Source organism: Trichomycterus rosablanca, chromosome 2 (assembly GCF_030014385.1).
Source record: "Trichomycterus rosablanca isolate fTriRos1 chromosome 2, fTriRos1.hap1, whole genome shotgun sequence".
Lineage (NCBI taxonomy): Eukaryota > Metazoa > Chordata > Actinopteri > Siluriformes > Trichomycteridae > Trichomycterus > Trichomycterus rosablanca.
Window position 1 is genome coordinate 22,351,977 of NC_085989.1, and position 23,983 is coordinate 22,375,959.

Consider the following 23,983-nt stretch of genomic DNA (forward strand, 5'->3'; position numbering starts at 1 on the left):
ACAGCATGTGTGAGAACATTTTTCATTTTTCATTTTTCATTTTTAAGGCCATTTTGACTACTTATCTGGCACAAATAATATGACTTAATATGACTCTTTAAATAAGGGCACTTGGTGGCACAGTTGTGTGCTATGCTAGCGCACTATCCTGAAGACTTGACTCTCAAGCTCGAGACTTGACTCAAGATGAGTCTTGACGGTGCCACTGGCCTGGCTGCGCTCTAAAGAGGCACAATTGGCCATGTCTTAAGTAAGGGAAACTAGATAAAGATTCACTCCTTGCCCCGCAACAACTTCTGCTGTATGGTCAAGGTGTGAAAAATAAGAAAAGTGTAGCATGGGTGTATTTATCTTCTTAGACAATGAAGAGGAAATGTAATCTGATATGTAAACATGGACAGCATGTGTTCATCTTCCTCTTGTCTTTTATCAGTGGACACGTTCTGATCACAGGACGCTGTTGATCACAGCGCTTTTCCCCTCCCTGCATTAACATGTGTAAAAAAATCCAAACATCAATGCTGCACTCATACCAGTACAACACACACTACTATGTTATAATCTTTTTAAAATTGTGCATCACCCAAAGATCATCTAGACCAGGGGTCACCAACCTTTTTGAAACTTGAGCGCTACTTCAAGGGTTTGCTTGCTTGTCTCAGCAAAGAGTGAGATGGACGTTTGTTTTGCGCACAATATAGAACTTTGCCCCCAGACAAGATCAGCATTCATATATACATAAAACATTTTAGTATTATTATTTTTAAATCTACATTAATGCAAGTATTAATGATTCAAACAGAACAGCAACACAAATACAATTTTTAGACAGAGCTCTATAGTCAGTAGTGCTACTTTTAGAACATGCCCTGCGGGCGACTTACGTGGTCCCTGCAGGCAACTAGGAACCCGTCTGCACCGTGTTGGTGACCCCGATCTAGACAGTGAGGGTTCTCTTGATTGCTATATGAAGTATATGGCGTGTACAGAGCAACAAAAGGAGACAGTAGGTTTATTCTTACAAATTAATCTGTGTGTTTAGTATGGATAGTAGTAACTAACAAAGTGCTCATTGACTTTACAGCGTAGCTATGAGCCAAAACACTAGTGCAAGATTTGCTGCTTTTTATAAAGGCACTGTCCAAAAAAGCAGCATAGATGCTTGAGCTCCCTTCTACAAGTGTGCAAATAGTTCTCTAATATACAACCCCTGGCAAAAATTATGGAATCACCACTCTTGGAAGATGTTCTGTCAATTGTTTAATTTTGTAGAAAAAAAATAAATCACAGACATGCCACAAAACTATCATTTTTCAAAATGTCAACCTTCTGGCATTAAGAAACAATAAAAAAAAGAAACAAATATAATAGTTGTGGTCAGTCACAATTGCTTTTTTTAGATCAAGTAGAGGAAAAAAATATGGAATCACTCAAATCTGAGGAAAAAATTATGGAATCACTCTGTAATTTGCAGTTTAAAAACAAAACATCTGCAGCAGATTAGATTTGCTAATTATTCTTCAGTTTAAAAAGAGTGCTTACACCTCGGAGAGCTGTTGCACAAAGCAGATTGTCATGAATCATGGTTCCAACACAAGATTTGTCAGTTGAAACAAATGAGAGGATTATAAAACTCCTTCAAGAAGATAAATTATTGTGGAATGTCGCAAAAGATGTTGGTTGTTCCCAGTAAGCTGTGTTTAAAATCTGGACCAAGTACAAACAAAATGGGAAGGTTGTAAAAGGGAAGCACTGGTAGACCAAGTAAGACATCAAAGCATCAAGATAGAAAACAAAGCAATATGTCTTGAAAACAGAAAATGCACAACAAAACAAATGAGAAACAAGTGGCCGGAAAGTGGAGTCAATGTCTGTGACTGAACTGTAAGAAATCACCTAAAAGAAATGGGATTTACATACAGAAAAGCCAAACAAAAGCCATCATTAACACCTAAAAAGAAAAGAACAAGGTTAAAGTAGGCTAAAGAAAAGCAATCGTAGACTGTGGGTGACTGGATAAAAGTGATCTTCAGTGATGAATCGCGAATCTGCATTGGGCAAGGTGATGATGCTGGAACTTTTGTTTGGTGTCTGTCCAATGAAATTTATGAAGATAACTGCCTAAAGAAAACATGTTAATTTCCACAGTTGTTGATGATATGGGCCTGCATGTCGGGTAAAGGCACAGGGGAGATGGTCTTCAATAAATGCCAAAGTCCACATTGAAATTTTGGACGCTTTTCTTATTCCATCGGTTGAAAGGATGTTTGGTGATGATGACTTCATTTTTCAAGATGATAATGCATCTTGCCATAGGGCAAAGGACGTGAAAACTTTCCTTCAAGAAAACATATAATGTCAATGGCATGGCCTGCAAATAGTCTGGATCTCAATCCATTTGAAAATCTCTGGTGGAAATTGAAGAAAATGGTCAATGACAAGGTTCCAACCTGCAAAGCTGATCTGGCAACAGCAAGAGACAGTTGAAGGCAGATTGATGAAGAATACTGTTTGTCATTAGTTAACTCCATGCCTCAGACAGTTTAAACCATTATAAAAGCCAGAGGTGGTGCAACAAAGTAATAATGGTGCAGTGTTTTCTAATGATTCCATAATTTTTTCCTCAGATTTGAGTGATTCCATATTTTTTTCCTCTACTTGATCTAAAAAAAAGCAATTGTGACTGACCACAACTATTATATTTGTTTCTTTTTTTATTGTTTCTTAATGCCAGAGGGTTGACAGTTTGAGAAATGATAGTTTTGTGGCATGTCTGTGATTTCTTTTTTTTCTACAAAATTAAACAATTGAAAGAACATCTTCCAAGAGTGGTGATTCCATAATTTTTGCCAGGGGTTGTATATGCAGATATATGGTGTAACTGCATTTGGACATGAGCACCTGTGTCCCAAAAGATCTATGTCAAGAAACTTTTACTGCTAACAGTAAATTACAAGCCAGGTCCACAAGGTACATCACATCTAAGTATTGAATGGCAGTAGGGAGCAGAGTTTTTCTTGATTGCTAAGAGGAAAGAATGCTGCAGAATGCAGTGCCAGCAGCCTAGTGAGTGACTTCCACTGGGTACATACTAAAAGTGCACTAATCATAACTTTTTGTGGTCGATGTTAATGTTTCTAAGGCCAGATTGGATGGGCTAAATGAACACATGAAACACTCCAGCACAGTTTCAGTGCTATTCAATGTTTTTCTTATTAGACCTCTAAATTCTGGTTTCCTAGAGGATATTAGGAATGTACATTTTAAGGGATCACCTGGAGAAAAAAAGAAATAAATGGAGGGCTGAAAGAAGAAAGACAGTCTTCTTAAAAGAGTTCAAGATGCCCTTAGTGCCAAGAGAGGTCACAGACATTTGCCTGTAGAAGCCACTTTTTTTTTTTTTTGCATTTTTCCCAATTTTCCTCTCAATCTAGTCATATCCAATGACCCGATTGCATTGCATTTCCTCTCTACTGATGTTGATCTCCACCCTGGTTGAGGAGAGCCAAGACTGACACACGCCCCCTCCGACACGTGTGCTGTAGCTGACTGCATTATTTCACCCACACGAGGCGAGTTCATATGCGGATCAGCTTTGTGTACGGAGAGACACACTCTGATCCTCATTATTTCTCGTCTCTGTGCGGGCACTATCAATCAGCCAGCAGAGGTCGTAATTGCATCAGTTATGAGGTCCTGTCCGGCACCCTCCCTTTGAACAACAGCGAATCGTTGTTCATATGGCAGATGATTGTCCGGATGGCAGAGCTGAGTTTTGAACCGACAAGTTAAAAATGTCAGCTCTGGTGTGCTATTGTGTTTTACCGCTGCACCACCTAAATGCCCGGATGGGTAAACTTTGCTAAAACTTGAGAAAAAGTGAAATAATAATTGTTATTAGTAGTAGTATCAGTAGTATTGTTAGCATTTAAATAACATAAAGTCATTGCTAAATTAAAAGTGAAGCTACTGCTCTGAATGTTTTTCATTATATAATTTCATTGTTCAATCCTGACACCCTCTTCACACAAATTGCTCTAAATAAAACAAGGACAGTTCAATTTTGACACTTTTATTATAAATGGCAGGACTAAAAATGTTAAGAAGCGATAAATTCTGAGTCACGTGTGCTGAAGCAGAAGAAGGAATAAAATGTCTTGTTTAGATTATTGTTGCACGTTTGGTGCCCAAAAAGATTGCATCTAACAAACACTATAATTGGAAGCACTTCAAAATGGTTTAAGTTTGCTGTTCAGTGACTGTGTAGATTTTTGAAGCGGATGTTTTTTTACGTGAGCAGCAATATACCTTCTCGAACGCAATCAGGGATCCACAGCAGCAGAAGACAAATTGACTATGCTGGATCTGGAGAAAAAGGGAGAAAATGCATAAATAAATAGAAAAAAAAAAAATATTAAAATATATAAAATGTCTTAATGTACAAAATCATTTAAAAAGCTGAAACATTTTAAAAATACTGTCAAATATTGTACATGACCCATGCTGGGTTATTGCAGTTTATTCAAACTTACATTTGAGAAGGTAATATTCACAGTGTCTTGTTTGTGTTTAATTTGTGACTTTAATATTTGTCGACATCACCTATCAGGTACAGTTATGTTTTATTTATTTTAATTAAATAAAGACAAAAAAAATATTAAAAAGATTATTTAAGGTAAAAACACACGATAGCACACCAGAGCTGGGATTTCGAATACGTCATATCGAATCTCAGCTCTGCCATCCGGTTGGGCTGAGCGGCCACATGAACAACGATTGGCCTGTTGTTCATATAGGGGTGGGGTATTTAGCCGGATAGGGACTCCTCAGAACTGATGCTCTACGACCTTTGCTGGCTGATTGTTGGCGCCTGCACAGAGGCGGGGAAAGAGTGCGGATCAGGGTGTGTCTCTCCGTACACAAGGCTGATTCGCATATATGCACTCGCCTAGTGTGGGTGAGAAAATGCATACGGCTGCTGCCCACGTGTCAGAGGGGGCGTGGGTTAGCTTCGTTCTCCTCAAATCAGAGCGGGGGTCGGCATTAGTGGAGAGGAAGCGTGACGCAATCGGCAATTGGCCGCACTAAAAAGTCAGGAGGGGTGCTTTATAGGATTTCTAGACTGTCAAAGCATTTATTTGACTTACATTTTTTTAATAACCTTAAATTATGAGTCTTGGAATGAGTTGATGCAAAGTGAGGTCTTTCTGTATTTATTTTCCATATTTGTCTGAATGCCATGAATTTCAGTGGACAAATCCCCTCCCTCACTATATCTTTGGTGATAATTTAATTAGGTGCTGCTCATTTTAGTATTAAACAGATTAATAGTTTGCATACCAAAACATATGTATTCACCAGATATGAGCAGCTTGCCACTCGGCTCTATTTTTCTGTCTCCAATTAGCTTAAGAAGTAGACATTCAAATATCAAACTCCTTTTTGGTACAGACGTAATGACATCTCCTGGATAGCCAGGGCCTATTTTGAGACATATTAATTGGTAGGGAAGGTTTTGTGCAGTCACACTCTGCACATTTTATGTGATTTTTGTCTCTTCACATGACGACTCAGAAATTCCGAACCGTTCTAACCCTCTCCTGTAAAGCAGAATTTTAAAACACTTACCTAGATGCTCAGTGCTTTTTCACCTGACCAGAGGTGGGTAGTAACCTGCAACAGTTCTTTAATTTTAATTGGTAGTACGTCTTATTCTGAGTCAAGTGAATTTGTAAAGAAGCTTAGTTACAATCCCTTCCTGGATTCCTGGTTTGCCTGTGTTGGGTGAGCAGGCCATCGGGAGCTGCACTTTTCAGTGCAATCTCAGCGCTGGTCCCAAGCTTGGATAAAAATGAGAGTTGTGTCAGAGCATCCAGCGTAAAACTGGAATGATCCACTGTGGTTAGCCCTACCTAATACAGAGGCAGCTGACCTGGAAAGGGCAACATTTCTTACCTGAGTTGTTACAGTGGTGCCGAACATGGGAGTAGGCAGGACAGTAACTGGGCTTCCAGACGCCCTTGCTCTTTTATCTGATCTGGGAACTCAGCCAGCGGTGTTGTAATCCTTTTTGTGCATTTCCTCCCAATTCTTCTCCCAATATAGTCTTATCCAATCACCCTATTGTATTTTACCTCTACTGCTCTAGACTTCCACTCCTGAACGAGGAGGGCCGCAACTAACACACACACCCTCCAACATGTGCAGTAGCCAACCGCTTTTTTCCACTTGCACCAGGTGGGTTCATATAGAGATATTCATTGATCAGCCATAACATTAAAACCACCTTCTTGTTTCCACACTGACTGTCCATTTTATCAGTTCCACTTACCATATAGAAGCACTTTGTAGTTCTACAATTACTGACTGTAGCCCATCTGTTTCTCTACAAACTTTTTTAACCTGCTTCCACCCTGTTCCTCAATGGTCCGGACCCCCACAGGACGAGCACAGAGTAGGTATTATTTAGGTGGTGAATGATTCTCAGCACTGCAGTTACACTCACATGGTGGTGGTATGTTAGTGTGTGTTGTGCTGGTATGAGTGTCCACTCATCGTCCACTCTATTAGACACTCGTACCTAGTTGGTCCACCTTGTAGATGTAAAGTCAGAGACGATCGCTCTTCTATTGCTGCTGTTTGAGTTGGTCATCTTCTAGACCTTCATCAGTGGTCACAGGACGCTGCCCACGGGTCGCTGTTGGCTGGATATTTTTGGTTGGTGGACTATTCTAAGTCCAGCATTGACAGTGAGGTGTTTAAAAACTGCATCAGCATTGCTGTGTCTTATCCACTCATACCAGCACAACACACACTAACACACCACCACCATGTCATTGTCACTGCAGTGCTGAGAATGATCCATCACCCAAATAATACCTACTCTGTAGTGGTCCTGGGAGAGTCCTGACCATTAAAGAACAGCATGAAAGGGGGCTAACAAAGCATGCAGAGAAACAGATGGACTACAGTCAGTAATTGTAGAACTACAAAGTGCTTCTATATGATAAGTGGAGCTGATAAAATGGACAGTGAGTGTAGAAACAAGGAGGTGGTTTTAATGTTATGGCTGATCTGTGTATGTGTACACTTGATTTTTACTACCAAAAACAGGGTTGAATATTTGTTTCTCTCAACTGCATTAGCAAACAAAATCTAATCTCAGAATCAAAATGTTAATCAAAACGCAGTGTGAACCTTTCATTTGCAAATTTGAGAAATGCAGCCATTTTTTTTAATAACAGACACATAAACTAGTCTGTAGTTGTAAAAAGTGTAGTTGTAGAAAGTAGCAGAATGTGTTTGGATGAGGATCAGACCACGTTTTTAAACGGAATTACTACATAAAAGATGAATCTTTTACGAACTACTTATCTGAACATAAAGCTGTAATGCTTCCTGCTACATTTTTCTCATAAGATTAAAATCTCAGATGCTGCAAACCTGTCCCTACAGTTAAATAAAATAAATCTAAATGTGCTTTAATTTTAAACTCATGCAAAAGGCTAGGGCCTGTTCTTTTCTATCTTTATTATAATGTGCTATTTTAAATTATTTTGTCTGCATTTCCTTGAATGGTTTTATCTTACTTACATCCAGTGTAATGAATAATGTAGTATTCCACTACAACTTTTACATGATTCATTTTTATTCTTATTAAAATACAACCCCACCTCAGAAAAAGTTGGGACAGTATGGAAAATGCAATAAAGTAAAAATGCAGTGTTACTTACATTTACCAGAAGCTGCGTCGACCTCTCTGGGCACAGAGGCATCTAGGATGGACCATCACACAGTGGAAATGTGTATTGTGGTCAGATTAATCAGCATTCCAGGTCTTTTTTGGAAAAAATGGACGACGTCTGGAACCAAAGACGAAAAGGACCATCCAGACTGTTATCAGCCACAAGTCCAAAATACAGAGTCTGTCATGGTATGGCGCTGTGTCAGTGCCCTTGGCAAAGGTAATTTACACTTCTGTGATGGCAGCATTAATGCAGAAAAGTACATTGAGATCTTAGAGCAACATATGCTGCCTTCAAGACGTCATCTTTTCCAGGGACGTCCATGCATTTTTCAACAAGACAATGCAAAGCCACATGCTGCACACATTACAAAAGCATGGCTGTTGAAAAAGAGGGTACGGGTACTGGACTGGCCTGCCTGCAGTCTTGACCTATCCCCAATAGAGAATGTGTGGAGAATTTTCAAATGAAAAATGCAACGATGACGACGACTCCATACTGTTGCACATTTTAAGACGTGTTTGCAGGACGAATGGGACAAAATAAAAGCTGAAACACTAAATCACTTGGTGTCTTCGGCGCCAAAACGTCTTTTAAGTGTGATGAAAAGGAATGGCAACATTACAAAGTAGTAAATGCTTTACTGTCCCAACGTTTTTGGGAATGTGTTGCAGGCCTGAAATGCAGGAATGGATGTTTATTAATAAATGAAATAAATTTGAGTAGATAAAACATGAAATATCTCAATCTGCAATCAAATAAAAGTCAAAGTAAATGTAAAAAACATTTTTCATGCTGTCCCAACTTTTTCTGATTTGGGGTTGTAATTATTTGAATAATTCCTGTCACTTTTACTATATTTCTTTGTTTTGAAGTAACAGTGCTATTATTTGAGCATTATTTTTGCTACCCACCAGACACACCTCAGGGTCTTAACCTGTCCATCTGTGCTGGGTTAAAGTGGTCTTGGCGGCTGTCTGGTGTGCAGACGGTCCTGATTTCCCCTGTCTCCCGTCTCACAAGTCTGCTGTGAAACTGAGTGATTCCTGTTCACAATCATCCCTGCCACACATGTACGCTGAGCCATTCTTCACAATAAGTCTCATCTTAAAGCTTTTAATTGGTATTTTAAATGAATAGGACGCTTCTGTTTGTTGGTTTAGAAGCGTATCAGAAAAAGTCATTGATCTAAATTGGAGTCGACTTTTGAGAGCTTCAGGAGATTGAATTTTAACTCGTGTCGCAAAGTGAAAGGATTGTTTCAGACAGTCGCCCGTGGTAATACCAGCTTCTCTGGTGAGTTAGACCAGAAATATGTTGAGTTTTATTATATTTTTGAATATTTTTTTCACAATATTACAATTTATGTTTCTGCACTAGTAAATTAAACATGCCCCCCATGAAGTAAACCACAGCTTGTCCAACATAAGGATTCTGGCATGCTTCGCTGAAATTTTTCATGGCCAAGCGCTTGAATTTCTGCCTGGAATAAATGTATTCTCTTCATGTGCTGATGGGAGATCACAGCTTGTCAAGCGCTATACACTCAGGTTCAAAGTCCTGGCTCTTTGATTTTTACTCGGCTCCAGTAGCAGATGGTAACGTACTAATTTTGCCTATTATGTTTGACAGTCTGTAGGCTCCAAAAACAGACCGGTTCTCCCAGGAGCCTTTTTACAGGTGATAGAGTTAAAGTCAAAAACAGAGCCTTTTTTGATCTGCAACATATGGAGTATCAAACACGGTATCTGCTGTTATAAAGTGGGGATTTGACAGGGTTCACTCATGCTGATTCTCATGAATCCGGTAATGAGGTATATAGTGATGTTTTATCCAAGACCGACTTTGTCTACACCGATCAGCCATAACATTAAAACCACCTCCTTATTCTTCACTCACTGTCCATTTTATCAGATCCACTTACCATAAAACTGTAGTCTGTAGACTGTAGTCCATCTGTTTCTCTGCATGCTTTTTAGCCTCCTTTCATGCTGTTCTTCAATGGTCAGGACTCTCCCAGGACCACTACAGAGTATGTATTATTTGGGTGGTGGGTCATTCTCAGCACTGTAGTGACACTGACATGGTGGTGGTGTGATAGTGTGTGTTGTGCTGGTATGAGTGGATAAGACACAGCAGCGCTGATGGACTGAGAATAGTCCACCAACCAAAAAAATGGGTTATGCCACCTCATTCCATTGGTTTAAATGGCCTGAGGATAACTGTGTTAGTCTTGCTGTCTGAGTAGTGCATCCAAATAACCTGCCTTATAAGTTTAATATCCTATTAGAATCCTCTCTACTTAAGAAGCTGCCTAGGTAGGCAGTAGTCAGCATGGCAGCTTACTAGGTTTTCAAACAGACCCATTGAGTCAAGACTAAGTAAAGATTAAGCCTTAATCAATATTAAACTGTCAAAATGTTGTGGCTTGGTGACACATCAACATGGGTTCTGAGTTTCACCCTTAGTTCAGTCATTCTGATGAGTATTTCATGCCATTCTGAACTCTGTCTGTGGGTGTTCTTTGAGTACTCATGTTTCCCTCCACTTCGTTATACAGAAGGTGGACTTGGTTAAATGAAATGGAGTAAGTGATTGAGAGCTTTCATGGTGTATTCCTGCTCTGTGCCTACAGTTTCCAGGTGGCACCAGGACCCCGAGCATGTCAGAATGTTTGGTAAAAATCATACTAAGACTGCAGACGTACACAATGATGAGGAGAAATTATTGTTATACGATTTATTGCATGAACAGGCCACATCTCAGGTTTGCTCAGGTCTCAACTCTTGATCCGGGCATTACATAACTCCAATGGCGTAACTACAGGGGGGGGCAGGTGCACTGGGGCCCATGACAGGGGGGAACCCGCACAACATGAACTCAACCACCCACCTCAGTGCCCCCCATTGGCTGCACATATTATGCATGTATTATGGCAAGCCAAACAGGAAATATATAGCAAACACTGATATACTGTATATATATATGCAATTTGTTGAGGGGCCCCAATTTTTTTTGCACTGGGGCCCATGAGCTTCTAGTTACGCCACTGCATAACTCACACTGTATTGCTGAATTTCAGATGTGTTTTGGTTCATTGTCCTGTTTTATCAATAAACTAGACTAAATTAGCTCTAGAGTCTTTGATTTCTTAAGTATATAAAGATGTCCAGGAGGTGTAGCAGCAAGGCAGCCCTGAACCATGATGCTCCAGCCATTGTTCTTTACAGTTAAAATACATTTTTTATGTTGGTAAACATAGTGCTCTGCATTACTGGCAAAAATATTCATTTCTGTCTCATCAATGCATATTAAAAGCTAATTAAAACACATTGTTGAACATGCATTTGCAAATTTGAGACATGTAGCCATTTGTTTTTAAATAATAATCACATAAACTAGTCTGTAGTTGTAAAAAGTGTAGTTGTAGAAAGTAGCAGAATGTGTTTGTCTATTATTCTAACATGGATGAGGATCAGACCAGGCATTTAAAGAAAATTACTACATAAAAGATGAATCTTTTATAAACTACTTATCACAACATGAAGCTGTAATGCTTCCTGCTACATTTCCTCATGATGTGTAGCTAAAAATTCAGTGTGCACAAAAGAAGTTTTAAAAGCTTAATGCAAAACTGTTCAGACTTTAAATAGGCCATTCCGAATCCCCACCAAAATAAGTTGCCAAATCCTTTTGCAACAGGCATCCATCAGCTTTTTTTTCTCCCCCGTTTTGTCCTCTGTATAATCGGAAGCAAAGCGCAGCACTGGAAATAAAGAAGCTAATAAAAAAGGTGGGGAAGGGGGCAGAAAGGCTAATTTATCAGTGCAGCCCAACAGGCCAAGAATGGTCCCCGCTCCATCTGCCCTGTCGGAACATTTCATCTCCGATAATAATCCAGACAAATTGAATTTCTGTCTGTTGCTCTGCCTGTGCATTTCTGCGATGTGTTTGCAGCGAGACGGCACGTCGGAGAAACAGCATGCAGATTAGCGCAGCGCTGCAGTGCACAAACAAATGGAAAATGCAAGCTCCATTGAGCATACCTGGCAGCATGAGGGGTAGGGAGGGCAGACGCCACCTGCGCGCTACCTGCTTATCGACTGCTCAGTGATCGGGGTGAGGTAGGAGGAGGTTCTCTCCAGGCTTAGCCAGCTGAATAGAGAGTGCAACTGCCATGCCAAGGGTTATAAAGTCAGAATGATATTGCTTCTACTCAAGAGTAATGTGACTATTATTATCTTTGCTATTCAGTACTGAATATTAAGGATAGTTCCAAAAGACTCGTTCCTCATGCGCTGCTGAATTTTTCATTTCCTCACTAGATGATGCAGCAGCTTTTCTGCCTTTCTTTCTGTTTCCCCCTGCTCCCTTTATATTTGAGCTCTTGATGTAATCAGATGTGAATGAGGATTTTCAGAGGGCTTGTTGGCATTCACAATAGCACCCATTCCCCCTGCTTTTCGGAGGCAAAGTGTCTCAAGAGCAGCGTGCCGTCGTCTTGAATCCCTGCCTCTCCATTTCAGTCTGTATAGCACAGCACTTATCTTTAAACAATAGGAAGCTCTTTCTCCACAGGCCTGATGGAATTAGCTGCACGCAGAGTAGTCATCAAAATTAATATATGCAGTTTCCGCAAGAGATCGACAAGTGCGGTTACAAATCCCAAGTGGAGAATTCTCTAGGCTTCCCTGAGAATTATGCTGAACGCTCGGCGATAGAATTTGCTCCTAAGTTGCATTTTTTTAAGTCTGGCGAGGCCAGATGTGATCTCTTGATAAAAGTGAACATCTGGGAAAAGTTTTATTTCAAAAAGTAGTCATGAAAATAAAGTAAAATAAGAGTAAGCTTTTAAAAAAGTAATAATTACAATAATAATCTCTTAAAATTGTCCACTGTTGGATCTAAAATCATATTTTATATACAACTACTAATCTGGACAACTGTTATGTTATTGATTACATTCTATCATCTATCATCTATAGGGGCAGTTGTAGCCTAGTGGTTAAGGTAATGGACTAGTAATCAGAACGTTGCTGGTTCAAGCCCCACCACTGCTAGGTTGCCACTGTTGGGCCCTTAAGCAAGGCCCTTAACCCTCAATTGCTTAGACTGTCTACTGTAAGTCACTTTGGATAAAAGCATCTGCTAAATGCTGTAAATGTAAATAATATTTCTTAAGTAAATATGTATTTAAAACTTCCGCTCATACTTCCGCTCTATCTTATTTAGGGTTGCGGTGGGTACAATTCACCGCCGAAAGGCAGGAATCACTCCAGACAGGTTGCCAGTCCATCAGAGTGCAAACACAAATACATTTACACACACTCATACCTGAAGGTAGCTCCAATTAACCTGACTGCATGTCTTTGGACTGTGGGAGGAAACCGGAGCTCCTGGAGGAAACCCATGCAGACACTGGGAGAACATGCAAACTCCACACAGAAAGAAGCTGGACCACTCCATCTAGGAATTTTACCCAGAACCTTCATGCTGTGAGGCACTCGATTTAAAACAATAAAGATACAGTACTAGTTTGGGCCGCACAGTGGCTCAGTGGGTAGCACTGTCGCCTCACAACAAGAAGGTCCTGGGTTCGATCCCCAGGTGGGGCGGTCCGGGTCATTTCTGTGTATGTTCTCCACGTGTCTGTGTGGGTTTCCTCAGGGAGTTCCGGTTTCCTTCCACAGTCCAAAGACATGCAAGTGAGGTTAATTGGAGATACAAAATTGTCCATGACTGTGTTTGACATTAAACTTGTGAACTGATGAATCTTGTGTAACCTGTAATTACTGTTTCTGTCATGAATGTAACACATGAGTGTAAAACATGATGTTAAAATCCTAATAAATAAATAAATACATACTAACTTTAGGTGTATTTCAAAGCCAGTTATATGAAACACAAAAAACTCATTACTTTCCCTCATTTTTTATGAAGAAAGCAAAAGAAGTGATGAACTAATGAGCTAAGCTTTCAAAAAACCTACAGTAATACAAAACCTGCTTAACAGAGGACACTCTTACCTATGTTCTAGCAGCTTCTAAATGATAGCAGATAGATTTGGTGGTTCTTAGATGACATCTGAAATGACTGCCATGACATAATTTTAGGAGCTCTTATTCAGTTATCCTTGACTTTACTGCTAGTGCAGAAATAAATTTAATCTCTGATTCCAGACTGTTTAATACTAAGAATTTGTAATCGTTTTATTGCTGATTTATCTCCAGCATTCTTACATTTACATTTTCAGCATTTTGCAGACGTTCTTATTCAGAGCGACGTACAGAAGTGTTTCTATAGTAAACATTGCAATACTCTAGTTCAAGTAGACAACAGTCCAAGGATACAAATCTGCTGAAACTCTGTTAGAACAAAGATTTATTTATATAAATAAGATGCTATAGGAGGTTAGTAAGTGCATGTTGTTGATCAGACTAAGTGCTTAGTAAAGAGGGTATTTAATCGTTATTTGAAGACAATGAGTGACTCAGATGTTTAAACAGACTGGAAGTTTGTTCTTCCACTTGGGTGCTAGTACAGAAAAGTACTAGTAGCCTTGATGCGTGTCATTTTCGAGTTCTGGGTGGGATTCTTCTTATGGGATATTGTATTATGGACTTTATGCAAATTTTTTTATAAAAATCTATAAAAAATGACTGCCATGGCATAATTGTATGTAAACTTTTTTTACGTTTTGATAACTTGCACAGTTTATCTACAAACAGCCTTCTGATTATTAAAATAACATTTCTGAAGTAATAAAAGTTAGACAGAGGGTGTGTTTGAAAACCTAGTGAGCTGCCTTGCAGTCTTACTGCCTACATACGCAGCTGCCTAAGTAGAGAGGATTCTAAAAAGTCATCGACTTATAAGGCAGGTTCATTCAAACGCACTACTAATGCCAAGTTCACACTACATGATTTTCGAAATCGTCAGGTCGCTGTACAGTTCACACTACACAACTGGATATCTTGTAATCGGGAGTTTTTTTAGTCGATGTGGCTTTCACACTACACGACTGATCGGCAATAGGGGGTTTCACACTACACGCTCTATCACCAACTGAAGTCGCAGGCAAGCTTCTCTGGTCTCCCAAACTACGTTTTGTCACGAAAACAAATGCGAGAAGTGACGAGGGGTTTATAGACACCACGTCCAAAAATGCACATCAACATATAGCGAGCGATCAAAGTTTGTGCGCTGATGTGCAGCGTAAAAGCAAGTGGGAAAAATAGGAATAGCATGGATTGTTCTATAGTGAGTTGGAGGTTAATAAATATTTTTTGCAATGCAACGTTGGTGTTTTGTAAATAACGATCAGGTCAGAAATACTGTAAAACTTGTGTGTGTGCTGATGTATTCTGATATAAACTATATTATTCCCCTGTCCCACCTTTTTACAACTCCTCTGCATTTCCCCTCACACCGTATCTTGTGTTCTCATTGGCTGTTCGGCACCGCACTCATTGCCAGTCGGGCAACTCAGATCCAGATATTTGACATGCTAGATATATTTCTTCGCTCGGCGAGCCGCTCGGATCGAGTTGTTGAGTAGTTCACGCACAGCGATTGAAAGCCAAGTTTCAATCACAGAGCGAATGCAGAGTTGCTCCCGAGCCAGCAAATCGCCAGTCGGCGAGCGAAAATCAGGGCAAAAATCGTGTAGTGTGAACTAGGCATTAGACAGCGATATATCAGTTTTTGCTTACTAAGCTAACACAGTTAGCATCATGCCATTTAGACCAATGGGATGGGGTGGCACAGCGCCCTAGCATGTCAACTAACACCTCCCTCCATGTACTGAAAAGGGGTAAATTTGCTGACAAGCCCGAATTTGAAATAAATACACGTGTGCAAGTTTATACAAATTAAAAATCACTCCGTTCGTTTCTCTGCGCCGTTCGCCATGTTTTTGTATTTTTCTATGAGAAAAGTTGTGCCGCACTGAATGCTGGGATTGCCTTCGCCGCTAAGGCAGAATCGAATGCTCACTCGTTCTTGAGTCAGAATACCGTTGAAATGTTAAGATGCCTTACTAGTGAGCATATGAAGGCATCTAGGATTTCGAACAGCCTACTTTTCGGGAGCGCGCGTATGATGACATAAAATGCTGTCTATGTAGAGAGCTCACTAGGTTTTCGAACACACCCAGAGTGACAAATGTATATTAAATGAAAACTTTTTTTCTCTCTTATTTAGGGCATCTTAACACAAACCTAAAGCAAGCTGTCTGAGAATGGACACTTTGAAACAAGGTGTTCTTTGTTTTAAAAACAAAACTGTGCCGAATCAATCTTAATAGGCTTCTTCCTGCTATTTTTAAAAATGTATTATTTATTTATTCCACACTACAGGAAGGCTTCTGACATTTGGTGAGTTTTACGCCAGTGCTGAGGAAGTGAGATGCCAAATTACTAAGTAATTTGGCTTTGTATTTGAAGGGCTTCAGGAAACCAAAGTATTTTTGGGTGCACTTTGATAGTGCTTTAGTCTTTCACTGCTCACTTCAGTGGACCAGAACACAGGTGAGCTATACAAAAGAGCGAGCAGGTGCTTGAGTCAGCACCAAGAACAATAAGCAGGATATCCACAGGGCTCTCGGCTGTACTGTAGATGCACCTTGACGATGCCCGGGGCACGCACTTAACCCTCACTTTGTTTGCTTTTTACATTCAGAAACATCAGGTGCCCTAAGGGGCAGCATGACTGCTCTCTGATGGCTAGAAGATAAAAGGCAATAAAGATTAAGGAGGAGGAGGAGGAGGCAAAGTAGAAGGAAGAAAGTGTGAGCGTTGTAGCCGGGAAGAAATGTGAGGGAATAAGAGGGAAGTCAGAGAGGAAGAAAAATATCAGAATAACTCAGTAGATGCACAGTAAGACATAAATCTTGCAAAGATTATTTATGATAAACATATTTTGTCTTGGCAGATTCTGTGGAGATCAGCATGTCCAACAGCATGGTTCTGTCCTAATTACCATTATAGATCTAATGTCTTCAAGCAGACAACAAGTTTTCATGTCTTTCTTCTATCACATCAGCTGTATTTAACCTCTTTTTAAATAACTCCCTCATATCAAGTAGATTTAGAGCCATAACATTCCATGTGTTGGCTCTAACCACCTTCCATTGTCTTGGTTCCCCTTTTGCTACCAAAACAGCCCTGACCCATTGAGGCATGGACTCCACTAGACCCCTGAAGGTGTGTTGTGGTACATAGTCGACATCTCAAACTCGTTGTGCTCCTCAAACCATTCCTGAACCATTGTTGCTTTGTGGCAGAGTGCATTATCCTGCTGAAAGAGGCCACAGCCATCAGGGAATACCGTTTCCATGAAAGGGTGTACATGGTCTCCAACAATGCTTAGGTAGGTGGTACGTGTCAAAGTAACATCCACATGGATGGCAGGACCCAAGGTTTCCCAGCAGAACATTGCCCAAAGCATCACACTGCCTCCGCCGGCTTGCCTTCTTCCCATAGTGCATCCTGGTGCCATGTGTTCCCCAGGTAAGCGACGCACACGTACCCGACCATCCACGTGATGTAAAAGAAAACGTGATTCATCAGACCAGGCAGCCTTCTTCCATTGCTCCGTGGTCCAGTTCTGATGCTCAAGTGCCCATTGTTGGCGTTTTTGGTGGTGGACGGGGTCAGCATGGGAACCCTGACTGGTCTGCAGCTATGCAGCCCCACATGCAACAAACTGAGATGCACTGTGTATTCTGACACCTTTCTATCAGAACCAGCATTAACTTCTTCAGCAATTTGAGCTACAGTAGCTCGTCTGTTGGATCGGACCACACGGGCCAGCCTTCGCTCCCCACGTGCATCAATGAGCCTTGGCCGCCCATGACCCTGTCACCAGTTTACCCCTGTTCCTTCCTTGAACCACTTTTGATAGATACTGACTACTGCAGACCGGGAACACCCCACAAGAGCTGCAGTTTTGGAGATGCTCTGACCCAGTCGTTTACCCATCACAATTTGGCAATTGTCAAACTCGCTCAAATCCTTACGCCCATTTTTCCTGCTTCTAACACATCAACTTTGAGGATAAAATGTTCACTTGCTGCCTAATATATCCCACCCACTAACAGGTGCTGTGATGAAGAGATAATCTGTGTTATTCACTTCACCTGTCGGTGGTCATAATGTTTTGCCTGGTCGACATGGTTATATATGATAAAGAATAATATATATACTGTATATATATATAATATTTACCTGTTTTGAAACTCTTTCTTAAGCAGTTATCTTTGACTTTATTGCTAGTACAGAAATAAATCTAATCTCTGATTCCAGACTGTTTAATACTAAGAATTTGTAATCGTTTTATTGTTGATGTATCTCCAGCATTCTTACATTTACATTTTCTGCATTTAGTAGAAGCTCTTATTGAAAGCAACGTACAGAAGTGTTTCTATAGTAAACATTTTCTCACTCTAGTTTAAGTAGACAACAGTCCAAAGATATGAATCTGCAGAACTCTTAGAACAAAGATTTATTTATATAAATAAGATGCTATAGGAGGTTAGTAAGTGCATGTTGTTGATCAGGCTACGTGCTTAGTAAAGTGGGTCTTTATTCGTCTTTTAAAGACAATAAGAGACTCAGATGTTCAGACAGACTGGAAGTTCGTTTACCACTTGAGTGCCAGTACAGAGAAGAGCCTTGATACGTATAATTTTCGACATTTTAAAAACGGTGGCATTCTATGACAGTGGCAAGTTGCTATTTAACTATTTAAACTATTTAATCAGTCTACTGTCAGTGTTTTCTATGATAAGATTCTTTATTGATCCCCATGGGTGAAATTTTAGAATGACTGCATGGCTGTATGCTCGATTACACATGCTAGCAATGAGAGTCTAATAATAATGATAATAATAATAAAAATAATAACAATAATAATAATTTAGTGATTGCAACTATAGTTGTCCTATAGGGACAAAGTATTCAGATTTAAGGCTGTCATTATTTGTAGTTTTTGTTGCGTTTGGTACAGTCTCTCCTGGTATGTACAGTACAGTACCACAGCCTGACATGATGTCAGTCAATTGTGGGGCCATTTCCACCCCCAGACATTGCCAATTATGTCTGTATGTAGATGCCTGACCAGCAGGATCTTAGCTGTAGCTTGGTGGGATGGATTAGCGACCTGTCCTGGGTGTTTTACTGTATTGCACTCAGTGAACCTGAGCTCCCAGAGGAAACCCACACAGACACGGGGAGAACATGCAAACTCCACACAGAAAGAACCTGGACAGCACCACCTGGGGATCAAACCAAGGACCTTATTGCTGAGAGGCCACTTTGCCACCCTGACTAGGATAAAGCACTGGTTGAACAATAATATACTGAAATGTAATTCACTTTAATATTGTATATAATGTTTAATACAATGATACAAAGATGATGTTTCAAAAAATGTATTAAAATTAAAAAGAATTTAATTGTTTTTAATTATTAACAAATACTGTTTTAGGGTTGCTTTGACGTTTTTATGTCTTGATCTTTGATTTGTTTGAACAACAGACGGAATATACAGAATTCTGCTATACAGAAGGAAATATTATACAGCACAGATTATTTTTTTAACATTCACAGACTGCACTGCAGGGATTTGTTTTTTTCCTATTGAAATTTCCTACATGCTATCCTGCTGTTCCATCACTAAGAGGTCCCTTTTTGAAGTCAAAGCTTTGTGTCTTTTTGTGAAGATGCTGAAGAAAATCCTCGACTGTGGGATTTGAAAGTCATTGTCTGTTTGTTGCTCAGTGAGGTGCAGACCTCATTGCTTCCCAGTCTCAGACCCGACTTCTACTATTGACCTTTTTTCTTGATTGAGTCTCTGAACTAAAGAGAGATATGGCAGAAAGTTTGGAGCTTCTTTTTGCCAGATACTTTTGGATTATGTATGGATTCCGCAGTGTGTAGGCATGGTCTTGTGGGGTCTTGTGCTGTTCTTCACAAAGTGTTTGTGGTCAGGGAGAAATGAAAAGCTGCTGAACTCATCAACCAGTATATTGGCTTCAATTGGGAGGGTGTGCGCGAGTGTGCCTTTGCTGTGGTCTTGGTACATTAGGGAGGGACGGATTCGGCTTTGATATCTAATCACTTGCTTTTCTTTTATCTCTTCTCAGGTGATGTAGCACCATACTTTAAAACCGAGCCAGGGCCCCCAGAAATCCACCTGGAGGGAAACAGGCTGGTCCTGACCTGTCTTGCAGAGGGCAGCTGGCCTCTCGAGTTCAAATGGATCCTGAACAGCACAGATATCACTACCTTCTCCCCCGAATACAAGTAAGAATGTGCTATTCTTTATTATATCCACTAAATAAAGCTTCATGTACTCTGCAATACTTCAACAGTGCTTAATATATTTTTTTCCTTTTTTTTTTTTGGTGAACCTGATTAGTAATCAATGAGTACATTCATAAGATTAATACATAAATGTATAAACATTTGAGTATGAGTGGCTATTTGTTAAAAAAAGTGTTAACATATAAAGCTCATTTCCAGAAAAGTTGAGACATTTTATAAAATTTAATAAAAACAATGTGTTTATTTAACTGACAGATTTCCAATATTTTTACTGACCAACATCATTCATTGATTGTCTGTTTTTACCAGATGCTTTGTTCTAGTTAGGGTTGCAGTAGGTCAGATTCATTGGGCAAAAGGCAGTAAACACCCGATACAGGTCGGCAGGCCATCACAGGGCAGACCCCACCCCATTCCCCCACCCACAAACACACACACAGCTCCAATTGACCCGACTATATGACTTTGGAATTATAGGAGGAGACCCACACGGACAAAGGGAGAACATGCAAACCCTGGCCCGTCCTGCTGTGGCAACAGCACTAGCCACTGTACCACCCTCTCGCTAGCCACTGTACCATAATTGTATTTTGTAAATATAAAATATTTCATATTTACACTTTAATTCATGCAACACATTTAGAAAAGTTGGGACGGAAGCATGTTTAGCTCTGTGTTCCATTACATTTTTGTTAATGAGACTTTTTAATGGTTTGGCAATTGAGTGTCTGATTGTTGAAGTTTTGCAAGTGGAAATTTTTGTCCATTCTGGCTTGATATGAGACTCAGCTGCTCACTATTGTCTGATTCTCCTCTTCATTATACTCTATACATTTTTAATCATTCACAGATCTGGACTGCAGGCAGGCCAGTTAAGCACAAGCACTCTGTGTCTCTGAAGCCACGCTTTCATAGCCAGTTGTTAAATAAGGCCTGGCACCTTCTTGCTTAAATAACCATGAACTGCTGGAAAAAGACATCATCAACATTTGTCTCTCTAAATGGTGACCAGTGTCAGTGGTACCTTCACACATACAGTGGATATAAAAAGTCTACACACGTCTGTTACAATACAGATACAGACAATAAATACAGAACAGACAAAAAATGACACCAAGATGAATTATTTCAGAACATTTTTTTTACTTTAATGTAACCTATCATCTGTAAAATTCAATTGAAGAACAAACTGAAATCAGTTAAAATAAAATGAAACACAATCATGATTCCCTTACATGTTATTAATTTACCTGCATACTGACTGTTTTAAAATAGTGTAACTTGAATATTCTATATATATTTTTTATTATTATTTTGCCCTGTCTTTTTTAAGTGTGTTGCAGGCATTGCAAGCATCACATACAATCAAGTTGGTCAGCTCAAAACCATTTGCTTGTTCATTTGTCAGTTAAATAAAGGTTTAAGAAATTTAACAAATCACAGATTCTTGTCCTAACTGTTTCTATTTGGCAACACAGTGGCTCAGTGGGTAGCAAGAAGGTCCTGGGGCGGTCCAGGTCCTTTCTGTGTGGAGTTTGTATGTTCTCCCCATGTCTGTGTGGGTTTCCTCCCACAGTCCAAAGACATGCAAGTGAGGTAAACTGGAGATACAAAATTGACTGTGTTTGATATTAAACTTGTCATGAATGTAACCAAAGTGTGTAAAACATGATGTTAAAATCCTGATAAGTAATGATTATTTCTATTACATTTTACATGTCCCAGCTTCTCTGGAAATTGGGTTTGTAATATAACATACTCTAGTGCGATGTAATATAGAAGAAAATCAGAGCAATAAACATAAACTAAAACATCATAATTGTAACGTGTCAGCTGTCCACCTTTGTATTAGATATACTCATATTATTGTACTGTGGATATTGTCCCTTTTTCAGATCATGTCATGCGTTGTCCTTATCAGCAATTTACAAAAAAAAATGCATAACATTTTGCATTAAAAGAACTATTCCGGACCCAAATTTTAAGACATGTCTGTTACCTGAGGGGAAAAAAAAACTTTAAAAGCACATAAAGCACATTAAAATTAAAAGCACATGAAATTAAAATAAAATGTAATTACTTTTCAGGTGCTGATTATTTAAGTTTTTGTAATGAAGTGTTAAATCATTATTCAGAATATCAGAGTGTCTGTCTTGCACTGTAATGTCAGCGTATAAAGCACTGTAGCGCTTGGCACTTTCTTTAGACAACAAAGCTGCCTTTGTTTATATGTAAAAGCAACTTGCCTGAATCGAGTGGCTTTTCACAGCTGAGTGATGCATTCTAATGATTGATTTACCTGTGAGTGCCATGTGGGCACTTGATTCATAGTTAGCATCAATTTTCATTGCTTTACTTCTATTTTAGATGCCTTTACTAAAGCATTAGTTTGTCTGTCTATCGAACTCATTTGGTGTAATTGCAATTGCCTTTCCAATTATCTTTAGTTATCAATTCTGGAATGGCATTTTCTAAGCAGCACTAATTCCGTTGACTCTCAGGGAAAGCTGGCTCCCTCAAAGGGACACAGACTGATCGAGGTATTTGGAAGGCATCAATGAGGAGGGACACATGCAGTGTATTGACCACATTTGGAAAAAGAAAATGTTTTCATGCATTGTTTCCACAGGCACTGATATCAAGGGAAGTGGCCATTTGGCAGTGGACTGATGTTCGTCATCACGGGCTAGAGCCAGGTGGAATTCATGCGGTCTAATGGCATTTTAATGATTTGTTCACTCTAATTCAGAGGTTTGCAAACAGGCCTGGCCCCGGCTCTGAGAGTAAACCTTTTAACCAAGATCCTCTAAATACGTGTTTGAAGCGTGGAAACGTTCTGACATAGATGGCACTGTGCTTTTAATGTGCTATATGAAGTGGTGGATACACCAGATGGCCAAAAGTATGTGGACATCTGACCATGAACTTGTTAAGTCATCCTGTGTTGAAAGCAATAGTTTTTAATATGGTGCCCACAAGATGTTAGAGTATGTCTATGAGAATTAGTGCCCAAAGGCCTGGCACAATAAACATTCCAGTTTATCCTAAAGGTTTTCAGCAGGGTTAGGGTCAGGGCTCTGATCATGCCACTGGAGTTCCTCCGTCGCCATGAAGTTAAAAGCATGTAATGCCGGATATATTAATTGATTGGATACACCTGCTATAATGGCTGTGGCTAAAACACCAGAACTCAATCATTTTAAAGGACATCCACATACTTTTAATTTTAACTGCAAAGATTTTAAGCTGCACTTTTTTTTACCCTATTTTCTTATTGTAGGTACATCGTACCCTCCCTGAAGCGAGAAGACATGGGTGTGTACCAGTGTGTGGTGAGAAATCGAATGGGCGCCCTGCTACAGAGACGAGCAGAAATACAAGTGGCATGTGAGTTTGTATGAACAACAGTAGTTTCATTCTCACTTATAGTATAGACTTTACATTTCAACTATTTATTTATTGTCTTTCAGTCAATACTTATAAATATATATAAATTGTGGTGGCTAGACGACACACCGGTGTTCTCGGTCTGCAGTGGTCAGTATCTATCAAAAGTGGTCTAAAGAAGGAACAGTGGTAAACCAGCAACAGGTTCATGGGTGGCCAAGGCTCATTGAATCACGTGTGGAGTGAAGGCTGGCTTGTGTGGTCCGATCCAACAGACGAGCTACTGTAGCTCAAACTGCTAAAGAAGTTAATGCTGGTTCTGATAGAAAGGTGTCAGAATACACAGTGCATCTCAGTTGCAGGGCTGTTTTGCCAGTAAAAGGGGGACCAACACAATATTAGGAAGGTGGTCATGCAGTATAGTTACAGCTATATAAATATAGTTAAACTTTCATGTTGCTCCTGATGTGCACAGAAACAGGAATGATAATAATAATGTTTTAATTATAAAGGCTTTTTAAATCC

The 23,983-nt window shown here is 39.7% G+C and overlaps 1 protein-coding gene across 2 annotated transcripts in view; it reads left to right on the forward strand.

The window, feature by feature from the left end:
• sdk1a (sidekick cell adhesion molecule 1a) overlaps window positions 1-23,983 on the forward strand; it is a 563,685-nt gene that overhangs the window by 209,824 nt on the left and 329,878 nt on the right. For both annotated transcript variants that reach the window (XM_063012551.1, XM_063012559.1), the window contains exons 2-3: window positions 19,891-20,050; window positions 23,352-23,458. In XM_063012551.1, the coding sequence (XP_062868621.1) occupies window positions 19,891-20,050; window positions 23,352-23,458 (267 nt within the window). The remainder of the gene's footprint in view (window positions 1-19,890; window positions 20,051-23,351; window positions 23,459-23,983) is intronic.